The sequence below is a fragment of the Alligator mississippiensis genome, chromosome 2 (genome assembly GCF_030867095.1).
Source record: "Alligator mississippiensis isolate rAllMis1 chromosome 2, rAllMis1, whole genome shotgun sequence".
Lineage (NCBI taxonomy): Eukaryota > Metazoa > Chordata > Crocodylia > Alligatoridae > Alligator > Alligator mississippiensis.
Window position 1 is genome coordinate 162,488,322 of NC_081825.1, and position 23,288 is coordinate 162,511,609.

The 23,288-nt window shown below is 43.8% G+C and overlaps 1 protein-coding gene across 4 annotated transcripts in view; it reads left to right on the top strand.

Annotated features, from left to right (window-relative positions):
• The window catches only part of BANK1 (B cell scaffold protein with ankyrin repeats 1), a 372,972-nt gene that overhangs the window by 37,200 nt on the left and 312,484 nt on the right, over window positions 1-23,288 (top strand). For 3 of the 4 annotated variants that reach the window (XR_009459945.1, XM_019488054.2, XM_059722344.1), the window contains exons 2-3: window positions 9,388-9,786; window positions 21,222-21,287. Coding sequence is in view for 3 of the 4 variants with exons in the window: in XM_019488054.2 (XP_019343599.1) it covers window positions 9,388-9,786; window positions 21,222-21,287 (465 nt within the window). In the remaining variant the exon portion in view is untranslated. The remainder of the gene's footprint in view (window positions 1-9,387; window positions 9,787-21,221; window positions 21,288-23,288) is intronic. The other variant, XM_059722345.1, reaches the window with a different exon arrangement.

Here is a 23,288-nt window from a genome sequence, read left to right on the forward strand (position 1 = left end):
TATAGTCAAAAATTTGTTCACAGTTATACAGACAATTGCAATTTTAATGAAACTATTCTGGCTACATTTGAATGACTCTAAGTAGAAGTTAGCTATCCATTTGATCACTTGTGGGTGTGTCTATATGTGCAATTAATGCGCCTAAATGTTACTGCACAGTAAATTCAGGCACATTAAGCTTTGACCGGGAATGCATCTACAAGTACGCCCATTGGGAGCAAATTTGCTCCCAAAAAGAATTAATTGTTCAGTGCAGGGCTGCTCCTGCCCTGTACTGCTCCCCTACGATAGCCAAGGGGAGCTCTAGGCTCCCCTGGGTGCCAGCTTCAAGCTGGCATGGGTCATCAGGGGCAGGCAGGGGGGAGCTGTCCCACCTCCAGGGCAGCTGCCTCCCAGTCTTGTGGCCTAGTCTGCACAAGGAAGGGGTGGGGACCTGTCTCGGCTCCTGGGCAGCTGCCTCTCAGACCCATGCCTCAATCTGCATAGGGTGGGGGCTGGGAAAGATTTCTAGCAGCTGTCCAGGAGATGGAACAGTTTCCCAGCCCATACAGATTGGGGTGCAGGGCTGTGAGGCAGCTGCCTGGGAGACAGGACAGCTCCCCTGGCCCCTGCTGCCTGGGATGATTGGGAGCAATTTGCTCCCAGTCCACTATCTATACATGTGCTTTTGCGTATTAGCTAATGTGCCTTTTTTCTAGTATGTACTTGTATATATTGGTACTAGCAAATAGCACATTAAACTAATCTAATGCACAGTAATTGCTGCGCACATGTAGACAGTGACACTTTTACTGTGCATTAGATTAGTCTAGTACGCAGTAGAGTGTCTCATGTAGACACACACCCAGTTTGTTTTTAATTGTGGTTGCTGCCAACATTGTTAGATGTTAGAAACAAATGTATCTCTCATATTTACTCTTAACAAAATACTAATTCAGGAATGAAAAGGATATATTAGGAAGCAACAGATGAATGGCACAAATATAAAAAAAGAAAAATGTATATATCAAAGCAAACCCATTCAGTCTCCTCCCACCTCTAAATCAAAGCTGGATACAGGTAATTTAATAGCACTAATCTTCTTATTCAAAATAATACACTTTTCACCAAACTGCAGCAAAAAAGTACTACTTCAATATGAATCTCTCCTAAAAATGTATCAGGGAGGGAAGAAAAATGAAATATTTCTGTTGTACTAAATTTTAGTTTATGAGATACAGACTTTACTTTGACCCCAGGGCCAGAGCCGCTGCTACCTGGATGGGTGGGGGTTGAAGCAACCATGTGTTCCATGCTCCAGTGCAGGGCTGGAACTGAGGAGGGTAAGTGGTGGGAATTGGGGGGAAGTAAAGACATTGGGGAGGGAGCAGAGGTGGTGGCAAGGAGGAAAACAGGTGGAGGGGCAGATGGAAAGGGGGGTGAGCAGGTGGCTGCTTCTGGGTTGGGGCCGGAGTCAGAGCCACAGCAACCTCTCACCCCTTTGAATCTGAGATAAGGGCTTTTTTTAACATGTTGAATGGAGGAAAAGAAAACCTTGGCTTGGATTTGAGTAAATACAGTACTTTTTTGTAAGCATCAGAACCTTATGTTGAAAACCTGGAAAGGGTGAGAAGAGTTACAAGAATTAGTTGAGTTCTGGCAATCATGCTTCACTATGGGAGACCTAAGAAGCTCAAGCTGTATTTTTTCATAGATTTCGTAGACATTAGGGCTGGAAGGGACCACGGAAGATCCAGCCCCATGCCCCAGGGGCAGGAAGTCAGCTAGGGTGAAAGGATCCCAGCTAGATAAGCATCCAAACATTTCTTGAATGAGTCCAGAGTCAGTGCCTACACCTCTTCTGGAGGGAATCTATTCCTGGCCTTGGGGGCTCAGACAGTAAAGAAGTTTTTCCTTATGTCCAGCCTAAACCGGTCTTAGGGGCGTTTATGGCCATTAGTCCTTGTTAACCATCGGGGTGCTCTGGTGAACAGACCTTCCCCCAGATCCTGATGCACACCCCTTATGTACTTATAGGTAGGCACCAGGTCCCCCCTGAGCCTGCGTTTCTCCGGGCTGAAGAGTCTAGTGGCTCTCAGCCTCTCTTCGTAAGGCCTATTCTCTTGTCCTCTGATCACGTGCATGGCTCTCCTCTGGACTCTCTCAAGCTTCTTGACATCCTTCTTGAATTGTGGAGCCCAGAATTGGAGGCAGTACTCCAGCTGTGGCCTCACCAAGGCTGAGTACAGAGGGTGGATAACATCCTGAGATTTACTTGAGAAACATCTGTAGATGCTAGTCAGAGTTTTGTTTGCTGCGACATCATATTGGTGGCTCATGTTCATCTTGTAGTCAGTCATGACCCCCAAGTCTCTTTCAGCTGTGGTGCTAGCAAGTGTAGCACTGCTGAGCCTATAAAATTTTTTTCCCCCAAGGTGGAGTACCTTGCATTTATCAGTATTGAATATCATCAGGTTTGTATCTACCCACTTACTAAGCTTATCCAAGTCAGCCTGGATCACTAGCCTATCCTCAGGTGTGGACACTGTGCCCCAAAATTTAGTGTCATTGGTGAACTTGGCCAGTGTGCTTCTGACACCAGTGTCCACCTCGTTGATAAAGATGTTAAAGAAAACAGTCCAAGGACAGAGCCTTGGGGGACACCACTGGTCACGGAGCACCATAATGATTTGCTTCCATCTACTCTCTGGGTCCTACCTTGGAGCCAATTTCCCAGCCATCAGACTGTGGTGTAGCCAAAGCCACAGTTGGCCAATTTTTCCATGAGGAGATCATGGGACACCAGATTGAAGGCTTTTTTAAAGTCCAGATATGATGTTAATCTCTTCTCCCTTGTCCAGGTGATATGTCACCCGGTCATAGAAAGATGAGATTGGTCAGGCAAGCCCTACCTGTGACAAAACCCATGCTGGCTGTCCCTCAGGATGTTGCCCTCAGCTTATCAAGAAGGGTCTCTGATCATTTTCTGCAGAATTTTACTGAGGTCAAGCTGATTCACCTGTAATTCCTGGGATCTACTTTTTGTCCTTTCTTGAAGATGGGTACCACATTGGCCTTCTTCCAGTCTTCAGGTACTTCACCTGAGCACCACGAGTTTTTTAATATTTTTGCTAGTGACTGGGCTATGACACCTGCCAGCTCCTTGAGTACTCTAGGGTGTCATCCGTCAGGGTCAGCTGACTTGAAGGTGTCCAGCCTCTCAAGGTGTTCCTTTACAAGGTCTACACTGATGCTGGGTATAAATACACCCTCACCCTGGCTGTCCCACATCATGCTAGGCAGGGCGGTCCCTTTGGGCAGTTGAAAGACTGATGTGAAGTACCCATTAAGCAGATTGGCTTTTTCCTGGGTGTCAGTTATCAGCTGTCCCATTTGGTTCAGCAGGGGTCCAATGTTACCCTTGTTTTTTTCTGACTCCCTACAAATCTAAAAAAGGACTTTTTATTTTCTTTGATATGTGAGGCCAGATGGAGTTCGTTTACAGCCTTGGCTTTCCTGGTCCGCTCCCTGCAGGCACGGACCAGTGCTGAGTACTCTTGGTGGTGATTCCAGCCTTCTATCCTTTATAAGTCTCACTTTTTAGGCATAGGAGGTCCTCGGGTTCCCTGCTAAGCCAAGGATGTTGCTGTGCCCTTTTGCTACCTTTTCTCTGAGTTGGGATGGACAGTCCTTGTGCTGTCAGAATCGCTCCCTTGAGGAGCAACCACTCCTCATAGACACCTCTTCCTGGTGAGTCGTGGTCCTTTAGGGCCTCAACAGTGAGCTTCCTGAGGTTGTCAGGGTCAGCTTTCCTGAAGTTGAGGACTTCAGCATTGCTGACTGACTTCCCAGTTTTGCAATGGATAGTGAAGGTGATCAGCTCATGGTCACTATCACCCAGCTTTCCATTGATTCCTAGGTCTCTGACTACATCATCCTCCTTGGTCAGTACCAAGTCCAGTAACGCTTTACCTCTTGTCAGCCATAGACTTCTTGAGTTAGGTAGAGCTCGTCCATGCACATGAGGAAGCTTTGCGACTGATTGGGTTTGGCTGAGTGCCCTTCCCATGACATGTCCGGGTAGTTAGTTTCCCATGTCAACCATGCACCAAGAGTGTGCAGTCTCAGGCAGGTCCTTGGTGAATTCCTGGTCCAGCTATTGTTTCTGGTTAGGAGGTCTGTAGTAGACTCCTCCCATGGTGTCCCCTGTGCCACGTTCCCCATATATTTTAACCCAGAGGCACTCCAGTCATCCTCCCTGGGTGCCAGTGTCAATTTGCGGGGATGTGTAGTTTTCCTTACATAGAGAGCTACACCCCCACCCCTTTTAGCTACACAATCTCTCCTGTAAATGGTATAGCCATCTATACCTGTGGCCCAGTCATAGGTGGAGTCCCACCAGGTCTCGATATCCCTATGAGATCATCTTGGAGGAGTTTGTGACTGTTTGATCTTGTTATCCCTTGGGGCGCTCTGGTGAACAGGTGTTCCCCCAGATCCTGATGTACATCCCTTATATACTTATAGGCAGCCACCAGGTCCCCCCTGTACCTACGCTTTTCCTGAGAATCCTTTTACATAAGGGAAGGCTATAAGCAGCAAGATGGGGTAGAGATTTCTGACTATAAAAGGCTCCTTAAACATGCAGGAAAAAAAAAGGCAGAATAAGATCTCATAGCTAGAGCTTAACAAATTGAGGGGGAAAAAAGCAAAGGGGTGGTAGGTTCTTAATGGTGAAAATAAATAACCAGTGGAATAATTTATATAATTTCTGTCACATGAAGTCTTCAAATCAAGAGTGGCTGGCTTCCTAAAAGATATAATGTGGCTGATACAGAAGTTACTGGCTTAATACAGAAATTATTCCGTAGTGTTTAATTCAGGAGCTGTTGGAGTAACTGATCATAATTGATACATCTGAACTTAAAAATCTATTAATTGGTTTCAGTTTGTCTTCTGGAACTTGGAGGAAACTGCCTCCTGACATTATTTTCTCCATATTTCCTTTGTCCAACTTTAAAAAATTGAGACAATGCTCTGTAAATGATAGCATGCTATCATATTTACCTGAATCCAAGATGACTTCAAATTTAAGATGCTGTTGTAGCAACAGGTAGATTCTATAATGGAAAATTAGTGGAAGGTTTTCTTAAATTTGTCCCTTCTACTGCTGTGGTGGAGAAATTTGCATCAGGGGTGAGTGACTGGAAAGACCAGAGCTAGAGCAGACGGTAAGGAGGGGAGGAGTTAGCTTGGAGGACAGGAATAGGGGATGAGGGAGGCAGGAGGTGGAAGGGCAAGCACAGGCACCAGGGTCAAGGGGTTAGGGCCATTCTGGCCTGGGGCAGGTAGTAGCTCAGCTTCAGTCTTGAGTCCAGGGCCAAAGCTGGAGCAGAGCCACCACCTGCCCCAGGTTGGCACTCAAATCCAAGAAGAGGCTTTTTTATTCCCGTGCTGATTGAGGAAAGAAACCTTGTCTTGGGGCTTTGTTACATGTTGCACTTTGAGCTGCTCAAATGTTGTCAGCGTTAGTGCTAGCTCAAGTTTGAAGCAGTCATACCTTAAAGCTAAAAACCTCTGACTGTCCCCTACCTGCACAGCTATGACTTGCCACTACAGAGCTCTGGCAAGCAGGGACCTGACTAGGAGCTACAGCTGTAAGTTGCCACTATGAGTTAACAGAATGGGGGTGGGTAATGAAATGGGAGGTAGAAAAGAAATGTGGGTGGAGGAAGGGTGGTGAAATGAAGGAAGTCAGTCACTGAAAGATAAAATAAAAGTGAAAAAAAAAAAGAAGAATTTGAAAAGAAATAAAGAAGTAAATTTAAAGAAGTTCTTGTGTTTTAATAAACTGGGATTGAGATTGAGGTTTGGGAGGATGCTGGTCTTTCTTCCTGGGGTGGCTGGGAGGTAGGAGCAGTGAGGGGAGGTGCTTTTGGGGGAGCTACTGACCCTGGCCCAGGAAGGAAGCGTCAGTTTATAGGGACCGGAGCCAGCCCCCTACCTTGTTCTCTCCCACTCCCTAGATCCTACTCCTGGACCCATCCATGCCCTGTTTGCTGGCTAGCTGGCATGTACTCTGCAAGCTGTTTGCATGGTGGCGCACCCCAGGGGTTGGGGGTGGGAGTGGGAAGGTCAGACCCCTGGGAGCAGGAGGGAGAGTTGGCTAGGTGTCAGAAGTGCTCCCTGGGCAGTAGAGTTCAGGGGGTGGAAATTTTGTCCGCACAGAACAGGAGGGTGGGGAAGAGAAATTGAATCCTGGGATGCTGGAGAACTGTAACTTGTGTGGCTCATCTGTGGAGTGTGGCCACACATTAATGGAACATGAGTTGGGTAACACAGATCAGAGAAAAACCTGCTCTGGAGTGGCATAACTTTAAGCCACCTAAAGTGAGCTTAAAATTAATTTCAGGTGTTAATGACAATCCAGGGGTTAAGAGCTCCAGGACCGCCTAACATTGATATGTAACAAGGCCCTTGGGTTTGAGTAAATATGATATTAGAAAACTGCAGCCATTTTGCTTACCACAATGTTATAAAAATAAAATGAATTCAGAGTTGACAACAGCAAGAAAACTGTGTACAGTTGTATTTTAAAATATTGGTGAAGGCAGCCATCTTATATAAAGTTGATTTAATGTTTTTACCATGGTAAAAATAGGAACTTTTTCACATATATTTTGGCAAATTTAAATCCTTTGGTTTATAGTGGGAGAGAGTAGCAGTCCAGTGTTGTTCAACTTAGAATTCTGTAGTGGCTGTATAGTGCAGAACTGTAGGTTTCCAAACGGCAGAACATGTTTTAAAGGATGATGTGAATTTCCAGGTGGCTTGATTTCCAAAAACCACTGATCAGTTGTACACTGCAGAGAGGTGTTTCAGAGTGGGCTTACAGGAAAACAAAAACTAAGAGGGAGGGGAAAGAGTGGGGGAAGGACTGCTCTGATATTGATATCTAGTTCCTGGTTCAGTTTCCCAGCTCCCTGATTGCTTCCCTCAGCCCTCATTTCCCCAGCTCTTCCTCGGGGGCACAGGCTCCTGATCTGCGCACGGGGTTTCAGCAGGCTGCTGCTGCAGGCTGTGGCCAGTGGCAGCCGCTTGGTGGAGCCTGCATTGAGCGCTACGAAGACTGCAGTGCTGCTGCTGGCCCCAGCCTGTAGCAGAAGACTACTGAAACCCACCGCTCAGATTGGGGGGCCCATGCCCTCCAGGACGAGCTGGGGAAATCGAACTGGGAGCTGGGGAATCCCTGCTGCACGACCTGGCTCCGCAGGGAGCAGAGATCCATGCCAGGGCCTCCTCGCTACCACTGCCTGCCCTGTGCAGCCCCACGTTGGCGGAGCAGTGTGGAGCAGGCAGCGGTGGTGAGGAGACCCGGAGCATGGACCAAGTCACCCAGCAGAGACCAGCAGGCTTGCTTGCTGCTCTGTGCTGCTTCCCTCCCCCGCGACCCGGCATGACAGGGACTGGAGATCTGCATGGGGATCTCCTTGCCTGTGTGGAGGTCAGCGGCCCTCCCCTGGATGAGCCACCCCCAGACCCATCCTGCTCCTCGCTGGGGCCCTGCAGCCCCAAGCCCCGCCCAGCTGGGCAGTACGGCTGTGCAAAGCTTCCTTTGCAGCCTGTTTGAAACAGATTCGGAGGAGATTCGGCTCTGAAACATTCAGCCAGAATGAAACAGGACAGTGATCCAAAACACCAAAATGAATTGCTGTCCTCTGAAATGGCCGAATCTGAAACCAAATCAAAACACAGCCATTTCACACAGCCATAGTATACAATCTCTTAATTTGCCATTCTCTTTATGATTGTGAGGTGCTGTTACGTTAGTAACTGGTCAGTAAGATAAACATTGGAATTTTTTACCCAATGAACTCTAAATAATCTTTATCACATAATGGATTGGAAAGAACATATACAATGCTTAATTTAATTTTTTCACTGTATGGATATGATAGAGAGTGTTTCATTTATGGCTTCTGGGTTCTATACTTAGTGATTATTATGTATTACTGGTGTGTCCTGTTATGCAGGAACTATCATATAAGTATAAAGAATGCAAAATGTCTATGCTTTGTTTATTTTACAATTCAGAAACAAATAAGTTTGCATAAGTTTGTTAAGAGAAATCCAAGACTGAAATCTTTAAACGAATATAATGTATTGAATTGATTGAAGCACGGTTTGATCACACAAAAATGGTGCAAAGGAAGAGCAAAAGTCATTAAAGTCAATGTTGTTACTTCAGATTTACACCGTTCCAGTGAAGAGCGGAACGTAATCCCTCGTATGCAATCATATGTTACAAAGCTAAAAGTGTGCAACCTCTTGCTGTTCCTTGAATCTAGCTGTGATGACCTTTGTGACACTTACTCTTAGGGCAGTCTTTATAACAGTCTGCAGTAGGAGCACTCAACTTTCGGTCTGTAGGCCAAATCTAGCCCATGGTGGCTTGTCATCCAGCTTGCAAGGCTCCTTATAGGTCCAGAAATTTGGCAGAAAGGGAGCAGTGGCAGTGTTCTCCTGATGCCAGATTTCCAGACCCATGGGGAGTCCTGCGCCCTGTGTGCTGGATGGGTACCTGATCCTAGTGGACAGGGCCTGACAGGGTGGCACCAGATCCCAGGGCCTATCCCCAGTGTGGAGGGGCAGGAAGGGGCAGCACTAGGCCCCTGGGGTCCAATCTCAGTGTGCAGGACAAGGAGAGGTGGTACCAGGCCCCGTGGCATCTTCCCTGCAAATCAGTGCCTGGTGCTGGTGTCCTACTCACCTACCCCTAGTTATACTAGTTCTTACTGATCAATAAATCAGTGTTGTTATAGCATCCTGCCATTTGTAATAATCCCAGCAGAAGTATGGCAATGTCGTTTTCTGTGTGATTTAGGATTACACTTTGCTTCTTAAACTGTAGCAAAACTCCAAAGATACTGAACTATTAGCTTCGTAATAATATTTTATTATTTTTAAAGAAATTCAAATGTGGAATGTCAAATATTCCAATCCATCAAAAATCCTATTCTTCTTAACCAAAAATACACTAGTGAGTAAAATATGTGAATGTATTGACATTTATTCTGTAATGTCATTTGCAGTCATTCTGATAGCTGTTGCTTTTATTACTGGAGAATATCATATGTTATTAGAGACCATAAGAAGGGACTATCTAGTGAGATGTTTGATACCTTTTATGAAATGACCTCCAAATAAGCACCCTTGTTAACAATATTGTTGTACCTAATGAACAGAAGATATTGTTGTCCAGGGATAACTATTGGGCCTTTTTCCTGAAAAACCCTCTGATTATAATGAAAAGGAGCGCATGATTCTTACATCTAGCATGTTAGTATGTCTGACATACCTGCTGCTGATATTGGAGTATAATACTAAAAAATATTTTCTTTCCTACAGAAAATGCAAAGGACATTCTCGTGATTTATGAAGAAGAGGCAGAAGAATGGGCTCTGTATTTAAAATCTCTTTTCAAACACATAGTAAAGGAAGAAGGAATCTTACTTTACAATTTAGAAGTTTCATCTCTTGAACATATTGAATTGTGCTGTTTATCCTGTTATAAATGCAAACTGCTGATATTATCCAATGGACTTCTAAAATGTCTCAATCAGACAAGAAGCCATTTCCTGGACCAGGTTCTTGAACCACCAGATAAGGTTGTGATTCTGCTTTGTGGGGTGCACAATTCAGACATTCTCTATGAAATACTGACCTTAGACCAAAGTACCTGGGAGATCTCTACTGATCAAGATCCTGAGGAATACCTCTCCATTGTGACCAGTATTATTCAACAAGGTAATTTAAGAAACAAAATCTCTTCTATTATGGTTATTTTAATAAAAATCTTCTAATAGTGTTAATGCTAATTGGAAAAGATAATAATTAAAATACTTTGGAATAGCAGCTCTTCATTTTGGCCCAGGATCTTCATCTTGCTCATATGTTTGTCATTTAAGCCTGGTGATAGCAGTTCTCAACCTTGTTAGACTTAAGGCACCCCTTCAAAACTTTTCGGAATTGAATGGCGCCCATTAAAAAGCTAATATAAATAACTGATGAATACTGTAATATAAGCCTTATAATCTAGTATTAATTAACATGCTGTTAATATTGATACCTTGTGCTATAAGGGAGAGTCCAGGATGCCCAGCCTGCAGGAACAAGGTGCTGGGGTGCACATGCAGCATGTTGGGAGTGCTGGGGGCTAAGATAAGGAGGGGTGGGTATCCATAGCAGGTTCTTTCAGCATCCTGGGCTGAGAACCACTAAATTATAGAGGGTAAGGGGGTTATCTGCCCCCCCCCCCCCCCGATTTATTTTCCCTGTTGAAGCAGTGGGAGGAGGAGGACAAATTCAAGACAAACCTCCAATAATTAGATTCTCTACATGGAAAATTATATTAAATTGATAAATGTTCCATATGTACAATCTAATTATTGGTGTGGGGGGGTGGGGGTTGTCATATAATCAGGGTCATCTTATATTTGAGTAAATATGGTACTGTTACTGCTGCAGGATATTTATTCAGTATGCAGGTAGCATTGTGCAGCATAAGTGAAATGGGTATTTCTTCATTTTGGTTTATGCTTTCACAAAACGTCTGTTTACTGAATCTGCTTGAAAAGTACTACTATAATAAAGAGGACCAAAATCTTTGCTGCTGCCAATGGCTGGTAGCAGTGACTTCTGATGAAGGTGCAAATAGGGCTGAAGTTAGCACTTGTTGGATTATATGGTCACAGTGGTTTCACTGCGGGGGAGGGGGAGAGGGGAGTGTTGTTTTGTCCCAAAATAGAAGGACTTGCAACTCTTGTAACATTCCTTACTGTCTGATGTAATTGTGTGTGTTTGCAGAATACATATACAGGTTAATTGAAAATGTCCAGTGTTCTCAAGGTTTTACTCAGAAACTGTATTTGTGTAACAAAAAGTGTCATCCTTGGGCTCAAGTGAACAGGCAGGATTGCCTTCTTGCCACTCAGCATTTCCTGCTGATTTAATACTTCTCCATATGGGAACTCCTGCCTTTCCCTGAACCTGTCTCTTACCTCTACAGGCATGTCCAGACAAGGGTGGACGTGCAATATTCCACGCTGTAAACCCATCTGCGGTGTCACGTATTGCACATGCAAGCATCCCCCTGCACTGCTATTTTGCAGCACGGGGGAGAGGTGCGGGTTGACCCTGGGATCTCGCATGGTCAAAAAAAACCCCATGCCAAAATAATGTGGGGTGGTGTACAGGGTGCCAGTGTATGCCACCCAAAACTGGAGCCCGGCTGACTAGAGCCACACTCCAGCTACCAGCCAGGCTTCCTGCTGCAGGACCACTGTGGCTGCAGCTCCTGGAGGCCTCCACGACCCCAGGTAAGCGGGGAGCCAGCACAGTTGATGGTTCCAGCCTCCCCTACCCCACCTGGGGTAACCTGCTGTGAGCCAGAGAGCATGCGACACAGGCGTTCCCAGGGGACAAGTAGGAGTGGCACAAGGTGTGCCGCTGCTACTTGTCCCTGGGGAAACGCATGTTCTCACCCATCTGGACATGCCCTATGTGTCCTATTGCTTTCTGTGTTTTGCAATGTGACTACCCAATTTGGCTACCAAAAGGAAGTGGGGGTGGGAGAGTGGGGGTGGCTGTATAGCGTGCTGCTACAGCTTGACACTGATCTGGTGAAGGTGTGGGGTGGCACCAGTAAAGCTATGAGCAGAGGTTGTTTCATTCCAGTGAAGGCTGATATGAAAACTACAATTTCTGAAAACCAAATCTAGTTTCTTAGAAGAAAAGTATTTCCTCATTTTGGTGTATTCTTTCATAAAGCAGTTGTTTACTGACTGTGCTTGCAGAATACTATTATAAGTGTTCAGGAGGGCCAAAATATTTTACTTTTGACATTGGCCAGTGTCAGTGACTTCAGAGAAAAGTGCAGACTGCTGTGATTAGTGCTTTATTTGTGGGATCTCATGGTCACAGTGCAGGTTTCATTGTGTGTGTATGGGCAAGTGAAGGGGGGCTGTTCTACCCTGAAGCAGAAGGACATGCAATACTTATAATGTTTCTTATTAATGTAATTGCACAAGTTTGCAAAATGCATCTACAAGTTAATCTTTTTTAGAATCTTGCCAGACACTTTGCTGAATATCTTGATTTCACAGGGATTTTCCCTGTTTATGTAGGCATTGTAGAAACGATTTATTTAATTTATCATTTTAAAATTTGTTTCTGTATGAAAGGACCAAGAAGTGTGTTTGACTTTCTTTTCTCCTGCTGTCCTCGATCATGCTCCCTCCCCATCATTTTTTTTCTAAATTAAACACTCTGAACATTTTCAGTCTTCCCATGCCTTATTAATTGCTTTTTTTGCCTGTCTCTGATCTTTTCTTTCTTTCTTCTTTTTGAGATAAGGTCACAAGCAGAACACAGCACTGTATTTTTAAATCCTATTCTTTTTCTTTGCTCATGAACATTATTCATTACTGCTCATTTGCTCACTTCTCACATTTGTACTACCTTGCATCCCCTCAACTCATGCCTCCTCAAAGTTTATGGAGTTCTCACTTTTTTCCTTAAAACTCCCCTTTTCCATGACCTATTTAATTTAGAATAGCTAACTGGTGCCATAGCATCAGTTCTCCATTGGAGCTGAGTTTTGTTTTTTGCAACCACCGTCATGGTGGTTATTCTAGATCCGTGATTCCTAGTCAGGGGTCCATAGTATGTTAAACCATATCATCTATAGATCCTTTTAAGGGTGTTTCAGAGTACTGCACAATAATAACACTGTGTAACAGGGCCCCTACCCATTACTGAGAAGAGGAAAGCCAGAGGGTCACAGTATCTTTGAGAAAGCCCCCTTGTGAATATAGACTAGGCTTTGGAATGCAGAGGGGCCATGCCACTGCCAGGTCCAGAGCACTAGGGGGAGTGGCTGCCAGACCCCTTAGTGCCATGAGGGGTACTGCCTGAAGCTTGCTAGAGAGTGTGGCACCAAACAGTGGGGCTAAAAGAGCTGAAGCCTATAGAATGTGAATAGCAGGCTGCTGGAGCATGGCCACAGGCAGTTGATTGAGGGAAGCAGGACTGCAGCAGAGGGTAGTCAGGGTAGCCTGCTAATTGAACCAGTTAGGATAATAGGAACCTACTGTTCCCTCTTAAAGGAGCTCCAAGTCACATGAACAAGAAGAGGAGGAGCAGAGATGCATATAAGCCAGGCCCAGGAGTAGGAGCTGGAGTCTGGATCTTGCTTGGGTTGGAATAGGATTCTGCATGCTCTGAGAAGAAGAAGCTGCACAGAACTTGGAGGGCAGGGGCTCACACGATCTGAAGGGAAGAAAGCCCTGAAGATCTGGTTTAAAGGAGATTCTTCAAGGGGCTGCTTGGTCAATAAGTAATTAAATATTCACGTTCCGTTTATGCTGCTGATTAAGTCCATGAGGCATGGGTGTGGCTATGGGAGACACTGGAGGCCACAATTAGAAGCCCCAAGGCAGTGAAAGTAGGCTGCCAGAGGTCCTGAGATAGAGACAGGCAGGTACCAGAAGCCCAGAGACTGTGGTTGGAGGCCAGAGCCTCAGAGATGGAGATAGCTTTCTTTGCTCTCCAGCCTGCTATGTGGAGGGCCCATAAGCCCGAGAGAGATGGTGTTGAAGGTAGTGAGGCCTGGAGAGACAGTGCCAAGAGTGGAAGCTCCTAAAAAGGATATTCTGGCCTCTGGAGGAAATCTCCCAAAAATCATCAGAACATTTAATATCAAAGGCATGGCAGGTAGAATGCTATGGAGGCTGGGGATCACAGAAGGCAGATCTGACTGCCAGGAACATCAGACTCCAGGGGGAACCCCAGGCTTGCTACACACTGTGTAGGTGTGCAAACACGTACACGATTCACAAGGTAAACCCAGAGATTTCAAGCTGGAATATATAGTTTCAAAAACATTCTTGCCTGTTGTGGTCTTTCTGAGGTCCTTGCAGCAGAAGAGTTGGTCTGTTATTTTTCTGTAATAAAGAAACTAATGAAAGGTAGTAGCTGGCATTTTCTGAGGAGTGCCTGGAGTTTAAGAAAGTTGAGAACCACTGTTCTAGATGCACAGTTCAGTGCTGGTCTGGTCATGGCATTACAGAGAACATTGAGGACTTGCTATAACTCAAGGATAGCTAAGATATGGCCTGGAAGCACCTGTGTAGCCCTATGATCCGACCTTTGGGTTTTGGACTGACCTGGTGCACTGTTTGTGGATGGATCTAGTCTGGTGTGTGCTGCATGTGGCATAAGGAGGCTGGACCCAGTGCTGTGAGTGCCGCATGTAGCACAAGAGGTCAGTCAGAGATGCTCAGGATCTGAGCAATGCTTTGCTACTGACCTGTCCCTACAATAAAGTGGGTGACTGATCCCAAAGCAAGGTGTGCTGTCTTAATGCCAGTAGGGAGTTTCTTGATACAAGATGAACTCTTTACTGACTATTTCCAGCTGGACTCTGTTCTCTTTGCTCTGTTTGAGCAATGTAGAGGACACAATGAACCAACAAATCAAATTTTACATCTTTTATTGTTCTTGAAAAACCTTTAACCTACCAGATTGTGACAACTTCAGCCTTGTGTGGCGGAGAATATTTTACATGCTAGCATTTCCCTTCAGTTATGAGATGGTTTGCACACATGCTGCGATAGTGACATAAATGATTATATTAGTGAAATTAATAATATTAACTACATTTTAAATGAAGGTATTAAACAATATTTAGATAATTTACTAAATAAAAGGTCTAATATACCATTAAGCATGATTCAGAGAAAGTCAGGAAGGCTTGTTGCCTGTAGTTGAGAGAATTAATAGGAGGAGAAAATGCAGTACTGAAACTTGGAAATTATGCTTTGTAACATGTGTTTCCTGGGTGGTGGCAAATTTTACTATATTCACATTCAGTACGAGAAAGAATGCAAATATTTTTGCCGGTGTCGAGAGATGCCCACAGCAAGAGTTCTTGTAAAAACATTTTTACAGTGATGTTCTCTGAAGCAGCTAAATTCAAATGTGTTTCAAATAGTTAAAATAGTTTCTGAACCATACTGATGCTTGTTTGTTGTTAAAAAAAATAGAACTGTACACCAAAGCTAAGTCTTCTGAGGTTGTATTTTTCCACAATAAGACTGAAGAATCTTTTTCCCTCTACATCTCTGAGTTTAATTGTAATGCAAAGTGACTCTAGTAATTTAGTATTTTGGCTTTTCTTTGCTTCTCTTTTCTTAATACTGCTAAGTCTATAGGTCAGGGGTGCATTTTTAATTAAATTATTTTCCCTCCTCTCTTTTCTGTTCTACGTATCATCATTTTTGTGTGGCTGACAACCTGATATTGTAGACAGCCACAAGGATAGACAAGTCTTCTCCCACAAATTTAGTCTGATCTACATTAATTTGTGGGGCTGTTTTTCAGTCTTATTTCTGCCGTCACTTGTAAAGTACAATTTAGACTATTTAGATGTTTAATTAAGTGATTTGCAGCTACTTAGATATTTAAATGTCTAAAATTGCTCCCATAGTGATTTGTACTCTCACATTACACGTGCAAGAAAGGAGGGTAAATCTTGAATCCTTTACCTGATATAGATGTCTTTCTGTGACAGTATTTGTAAAGTAAGTTCATAAGATTTTTTTTCATAGGCCTGTGGGGTTTCATTGTACTTTAGTTAGTCTGTAAGGTGCAAATCTACCCTGTCTTCAGACTAACTCGGCTAACTAGCTCTCATGTTTCAGCTTAAGTTGGGGGTCTTCATATCCAAAACTTTTTTCAGTGACTATTTTATCTGATTATATTTACACAAAGAAATATAGAGTCCTCTTCACTTCTCTTATAACCCTGTTCCAAAAGAAAAATTGGATCCTTTTCTTGTATTATAGAGGAATTGAACTTCTTTACTATTGGACAGCTAAGTTATGATGCCCAAATTCCAATGTATAAATTTACACTTGCATAAGGGTGCCTAAATGTGAAATAAATACAGTACTTTGCAATTGGTTAAAAATTGTACCCTTCATTTTCCTACTTAGTAAAACTTACCAGTGAGAATGTATTATTTGTGAAAACAGGTATGGAGAACTTTAATTACAGAACAAGACAGTACATTCCTTTGCTTTCACATAGAATATTTCTGGAGGGTCTGTTTTCTTTCCTGTTTGGCAAGGTTTTATTTTTTTTTGTGATGTGTTTTATTGAATCAACTCTATAGTTGGGAGATCTGCTGGACTAGACTTTCCATACTGTGTCCTTCAGGTTGACTTGAAAAAGGGAACTTATGTCTAAAGGCTTGTCCAGCAGCTCTCTCAACTATGCAGTTGGTCTAGTTAAAGATATCACAAAAAAATCTATGCCTCTTGGACGTTTCCTGGACCGCCACAGCTACAACAACACTCCAACCCAGTTTCTGGTTTAGCATTTTATAAGATGAATTATTTTTCAGTTTCTCTATTCATTAATTACAATGGTGCCATTGTAATGACAGCACATGATTTGTGGTAAGAACCGTTGTTCATTAAGGGTGTGTATAGATGAAACAGGGGCCCTACATAGAAGCAGTGGGTTTTTAAAAAGTGAAATAAACCTCTGTGTTGTGTACACTCATGTCTGACCTGCCTCTCTCCATTGGCAGGGGGAGGGTGAGCTGCCAGTGGGCAGAGCGGTCCCTGGGCTGCTGGTGGGGGCTGATGCTTCCCTCCGCGGCAGTGGCGCCCCACCCACCGGGTCCCCACACAGCTCATGCAGGCAGGCAGGCTCCAGCGAGGCGGAAAAAAAAAGATCAGGCATGCCGCTTTTTTTTTTTTTTTTTTTTTCTTCTTCTTCTTTGGAGCCTGCCTTCTCAAGCTGCTGCCAAGCTGCCTGCATGGGCTGCCTTGGAGGTGTTTTAGTTTGCTGTGCCCCAAAATCATTTAAGGTGCATTATGCCGCCGAATGTGCTAGAGCGGCTGGAATTAATGCTCAGTATGCTGTCAACGTATGCAAACATCAGTACCATTTAAGTGGTGCAAAAGCATTTAACCTGCTTTAAAGTGTTGTGCTCACATGCTCCTCATTTAGTCTACACACACCGTAGGAACTCAGTTGCTAGAATTGATTTGTTTTATATGGAACATATGACCACTTTAAACCAGAACAAGAAACTAAGCTGGAGCCATGGAAGTTGAAAATCTCTATAGCCAATAAGTGAGGATCATTGGTCCATCATTAATTATTCTTAACTTTTCTGGTCCTTTTTTCTTAATCCTGCAAAAATCTGAGAAGTCTTATTCATGATGACATAATCAGATTTCTTGGCAGTTTGTGTTTTGATGCATCTAACTGTCTCGGACGGCCGGAGCCGACTCGAGATGATTCAGAAATCACTCGGTCGTTTGGGCGGGCTGGTGAATGGAGAGACAGACACAGCTTATTGGTTGCAAAAACTTTACTTATGCCGCTTGTAGCCGTGACACAGGTGGTCCGGTCACTTAAACAACTATGTGAGTTGCTCCAGCTGGCAGGGCTCAGGCCAGCTAATCTGTCCACAAATTAAGCCGGCAGGGAAAGGGTACGTTGAGGATTGCGCTCGGCGACGGGGAGAAGAATTGATAGGTGATCAGTCTATCGATCAGCTCAGCCGCAAGTCAGATCTCTTTAGAGGCACTCTGCAGCGTGCTCAAAGTTCTCTGACTTGGGCGGAAGTCGCACGAAATTTTAAACGGCTAGCAAGCCAATTACTAGCCGCCACGTAGGAATAATTTAGAACTGGCCAATAGCGGGACACAAATTTGCATTCAAATGGTGGGAACTCTCTTGCACCAAGGTTTTTCTGTTGCAACAAAAACCTTTGCTGTGCAAGAGGCTCTCATGTGGCGGGAAAATTCCATTGTGCCGAGACACCAAAATCACTGGGTTGTGACACTAACCACTTGTAATGACCTGTGCCCATGGATATTGAAGTATACATAGCATATGCAGTGTTTTTTCTCTTGCTTCAGACATAAATTGCATTAAAAACTACTTATAACTGGCCACTGACATCTCAAAATGATTTTTTTTAATTTAGAACAAATGTATAAAGTCTTACTGGTGATACAAGTTAAAAGAATAAAAAGTTAAACATTCTTCATTTTAATTTACTTTGTTTTTATGGCATTTCTTTTTTTAATTAATTGTTTTGTTATGATCTCCTTCTTTAAAGTGCATAAGTGAACACCTTCCAAGTTTATGTCTTGTTTACATTTAGAAAAAAAATGTAAAGCTCAGCAGTCAGCATTTAGTTGCAGTTCTGAGGTTGTTTTTAACTCTAATAAATAAGTGATGCTTACACCAGGCATTTTGGAGGTTATCTAATATAGGTCTACAAAATGGTTGTGAGGGTCATCAGCTGTACAATCCCTCCATGAAAGACATGCCTGACATGTCTGTCTTATGCATCAAGCATTTTCATAAAGTTTTTCCAAGGGTTATTATGAGGTGTAACTCAAAAGAAAAAGTTTTTTGAAATACATTCATATACTTTTTGGCAGACCGTTATGACTATAACATAAATGTCATTTACAGTTCATTTGTGCTAGATTTTCTATTAACTTTATTTCATCATCTTAAGAAGATATGGAAAAGTAAATGTCATTGTGTTTTATTGCATGGAAGAACTGATAGATATTTAAGTTAATATGAAAGGAAGTGAACATGTAGAATATTAAAATAGTTTATATATAGGGATAATTTTTATTTTTAGCAGGGTCATTCTAAGATTACTCTGGTGCAAATGAAAGCAGAGTTTGGCTAGACTTTAGTGTAATTTTTATACACAAAACAGGATTATTAAGGTTACCAATACAGAGACTTGAAAGTCAGGAAATGCCAGTTATGGTTGCCTGTGAGACCTTAATTAGGCCCCTTTGTGCATGTGTATTATGATATAGCCTTTATTTACATGATCACATACCATTTTTTCCACAGAACCGTGGCCTCATTCAGTGCCTGGGATGAATATAACTTAATGAGGAGCTATTCAGTATTTTGTTGCATGGTCATTGTTCCATGTATCTCCCCATGTCTTATGTACTGCACAATATTCAAGCCCTGTTCTGAAGGTAGAATTATTAATTTTCTGATGGGCTTTTGTATAGAGCTCATCACAAGAATATCTGATTTTTTTTCCCCCAAACACTAGCTAATTTATATTCATGTCCCCATGTGGTGAGAGAGTAGAATTATCACCATTTTAAAGATAGGCAGCTTAAGCAAAGCAATATTAGTGTCAAAAGTTTCTGTTAATTTTTATGTTCATTTGAGATGTCTAGAGTTTGACTTTCTCTGTAAATAGCGCTACACAACATTTAAAATTAATCAAGCACAGCTACCTTGACTTTGTGCTGCTGTGAGAGCTCGGCACTTCCGCAGCTCAGATCCAGGGATTCCAAGATGGACACTTGTGAATTCTGTTTCCCCCTAACATGGTAGAAATGAACAAAGAAATGAGCCATTTACTTGTTTATCCTCAAGCTTCTCTCTCTAATAATTTCCATGGCCAAGAAACTGTCTTTCTACTTCTACTTAGGCTTATGTTCTTCTGTTTCTTTCTGCTTCTACTTGACTTTCTGTGTACCAGACATAGACACACTAACTAACTCACCTGATTTTTGCAATCATGGAAACTCTTTTAATCTACCTAGGTAAGTTTGTTTTGTTTTGTTTTGTTTTGTTTTGTTTTGTTTTGTTTTTGCTTAGGTCTTACCACACAGCCAATATCCTGGGGTGGTGGCTTCTGTTTTTTCTGCCTATCCTAGTAAATGAAAAGAACTTAGCATATTTTCTTTCAACACACCCCAAAATATAATACACACCTCATGTTTGAAAGGCAGAATGAAGACTTTTTTTTCCAGATGTATGTCTGTATGTCTTATTTTCAGCTGATTCACCCTCTCATTCTTTCTTAATTAAGGTTGTAACCTTATCTGCTGCTGAAGGCTGGTCTCTGTGGGTGGATTTATTTTGAAAAGACCTAAAGAGATTCGAGGGCTAGGAAATAGGAGGAGAGAGACCAGAAGCAGCCACCCCCCAGCAAAAATGGCATAAGAAAAGTAAGCTTGTTTAGTGGAACATCAAGACCATTAAAAAGGAGAGAGAACCATTAACACCTCTAGAGTTAAAAACAAGGAGTCATTAAATCTATGTTTCCCTTAGCTTCCTGAATAGTAGTGTAACAGCTACTGCAGCATAGAGTAGGAATCAAAGCAGGGTGTTTGTATTCCAGGCAGAAAATCACCTTCCCCATTTAATACACACACCCCAATTTTGGGATGCTGATTTTAGGGGAAAAGGTATGTGTTGTATATAAGAAAATATAGGAATTGCTCTTTCCCTTTAGCTGGAAGGGGCACAGCCACCTTGGTGATTTTTTTCCAGTCAGCACCAAGTTACCTTATAGCAGTCATTAATAACTTCCAGCACAAAACTTAATGATTTTTTTCAGTCAAATTGATTCAAGTTATCATTAAATCCTTTACCATGTTGTCCTTGCAAGTAGATAACATGAATATAGTGTTCATGATATTCTCTGCATAGTACTTAGAAAATAGTTAGGAAACACCATGCTGCAGTAATTAGAATAGAATAGAAATACAATGCTGCAGTAGTAATAACAATCTGTAAAGGCACATGTTAAGGGAGCAAAGCTCAAATAACTGAAATACAGCTCTATCAGACAAGAAAAGAAAGAAATACGGGGTCCAAGTTGAAAGTAAACAGACTGGTCCACAAAAGATATAAAAGGTTCTCTTGGGATAACATCTCCTTTTCTAATCCTAGAGTAGACCTTGGGGCCAGAGGACATGCAGTTAATGTTAAAAACAAAGTATATTCCATACAATATCTAATAAATTACTAAATAACATCTCATAAATGCCTACTGCCAATCTTTGAATAGCACGTTTTAATATTTTAATCTCTAATGTAGCTTTAGCACCCTGGGAAAACATGTATTTCTTCTTAACACTTTCAAATGAAATTAAGTTCTCTTTATTATATTTTGGCATTGTCTTGCAGTTAGTTAGCTATCCTAGAATAATTTTTTTCTAAAGTATTTTTCATCCCACAAATGATTGTCAGAATACTTCTTATTAAGAAAAGAATTAGACCATTTGGGAAAGAGGCAGCAGGAAAGTAGCCAGGGAGATATCCATTTAAGGATGTTTCTAGGGAAATGTTCATTGAAGGATTTTTTTTTTCCTTAGGTGACCCACAGAACGAAGAATTAGAAGAATCGCTGTCTTATACCTATGCAGAAGTTCTTGCAAACGGTGAGCTTGAAATTCCCTAAACTTCACTTAAATAGAGCAAAATACTCTTCAGCAGACTGAGTTAAGAGCATTTGTTTTCTTGCATCTTGTCAGACCTGAAAGGCAGTGAACTAACCTTTCCTTAGGTTTCAGCTACACTGAGGAACATGCCTTGTTCTCAAATATCTACCCACACATCTACAGCCCACACATCCCTGTATGGAGTTCCAGAAGGGGGAAATGGAGCTGACAGAACCATTTTCTTTCTTTGATTCCAACTTAGGCAGGGGATAGGAAGAGATGGGGAAATTTCCTTCTCTGATCAAATTGGTGATGAGGAAAAGATCTTCGATAGGGTAGAGGAAACTAAGTGAGAGTTGAAGGCTGCTGTGAGATTTCCATCTCTAACCATTCTTTCATTATTTGCCAGTACTATTTTATTTTACTGACAGCAAGATTTGGAGGTCAGTAAACACCTCAATCAAGCACCAGCTTTCAGTTCCGCTTTACTAGCCTTGTAAATGCGCACTAAAGTAGGCAGTAATGAACTCAGAGGAGAGGGAGGTTCCCCAAGCCCAGGAGCGAAGAAAAAGGAAGGAACTTCATCTGTGCTTTTAGTGAAGAGTGGGTCTTCCTACATAGTATTAGGGCTGTGTGAAACAGCACTGTTCTGATTCGGCTTCAGTTGTGCCAGTTCTACAGAATGGTGTTTCATTTTTAGTTTTGTTTTGTTTCAAAACCACTGTTCCATTCCGTCAGAACTGTTTTTCTGTTTCAATGCTGTTTTAACGTTTGACCCATAGTTATTATGGGGAAACATAAAATGCAGCAGACAGGCAGATCAGGGATTTGCCGGCACCACCAGGAGGGCTGCAGGGGCTGTGCTGGAGTTCTCCTAGGGGTGCAAGCCCCCGATCTTCCTGACAGATGAAAGAAGCCAGATGCCACCACCTGGGACCAGCGCCAGGAAGATCCGTGCTGCTGCTGGTCCCTGGCAGCAGCACCAGGCTTCTGTCACCTGGTAGGCAGATCAGGGGCTTGCAGCCCTGGGAAGACTCCAGCACAATCCACACAGCCTTCCTGGGGGTGCTGACAGGCCCCTGATCTGCCTGCCAGCTGACAGGAGATGTGTGCTGCTACCTGGGGCCAGCGGCATGGGGCTGGGCCAGATCAGCTGGTGCGGGGACCCACTGCTCCGATCCTGGAGTGGGGGAGAGTCTCTGCACCAGCTGATCTGGCCTGGGCCCCGCACCCTCCTCTAGCTGGCTCCAGTACAGAGCTGGGGCAGATCAGTTCATGTGGGGACCCACCCTGCCCTGAATTGGCATGCCTACCCCCCTGCCCACTCTTTGTGTTGCCAGCAAGCCACTGGGACCCAAGCCTGGTGTAGGGGGGCAGGGTACAGTCCCAGGCCTGCACCCTGCCTCCCGCACCAGGCTGCAAGCCCCTGGGACCTGAGCCCAGTGTGGGGGGGGCAGAGCACAGCCCTGGGCTTGTGCCCTGCCCCCCACACTGGGCTGCAAGCTGCTGGGACCCAAGCCCGGTGTGGAGGGGCAGAGTGCAGCCCCAGGGGTGCACCCCACCCCCTGCATGGAGCTGCAAGCTGCTGGAACTCCCAGCTGGCACCACGGGGAGCGGGCCGGGGGGGGGGGGGGGGGCAGGAGTACCGGTCTGGAGTGTGGAGGGTCCCTGCACCAACTGATCATCCCTGGCCTCATACTGCATCCAGCTGGAGGAGGGTGCAGGGCCCAGGGCAGATCAGCTGGTGTAGGACCCTCCTACAGGGCGGTAGGTCTCCGCACCAACTGATCTATCCTGGCCCCGTACGGAAGCTGGCTGGAGGAGGTCCCAGCAGCTTGCAGCCCAGTGTGGGGGGTGGGACGCAGGCCCGGGGCTGCACTCTGCCCCCTGCACTGGGCTAGGGTCCCAGTGGTTTGCAGCCCTGTGGAACTCAGCCTGGTGGTGGGAGGCAAAGCACAGCCCCAGCTCTGCCTGCCTCCTGCTACCAGGCTGAGCTCCATG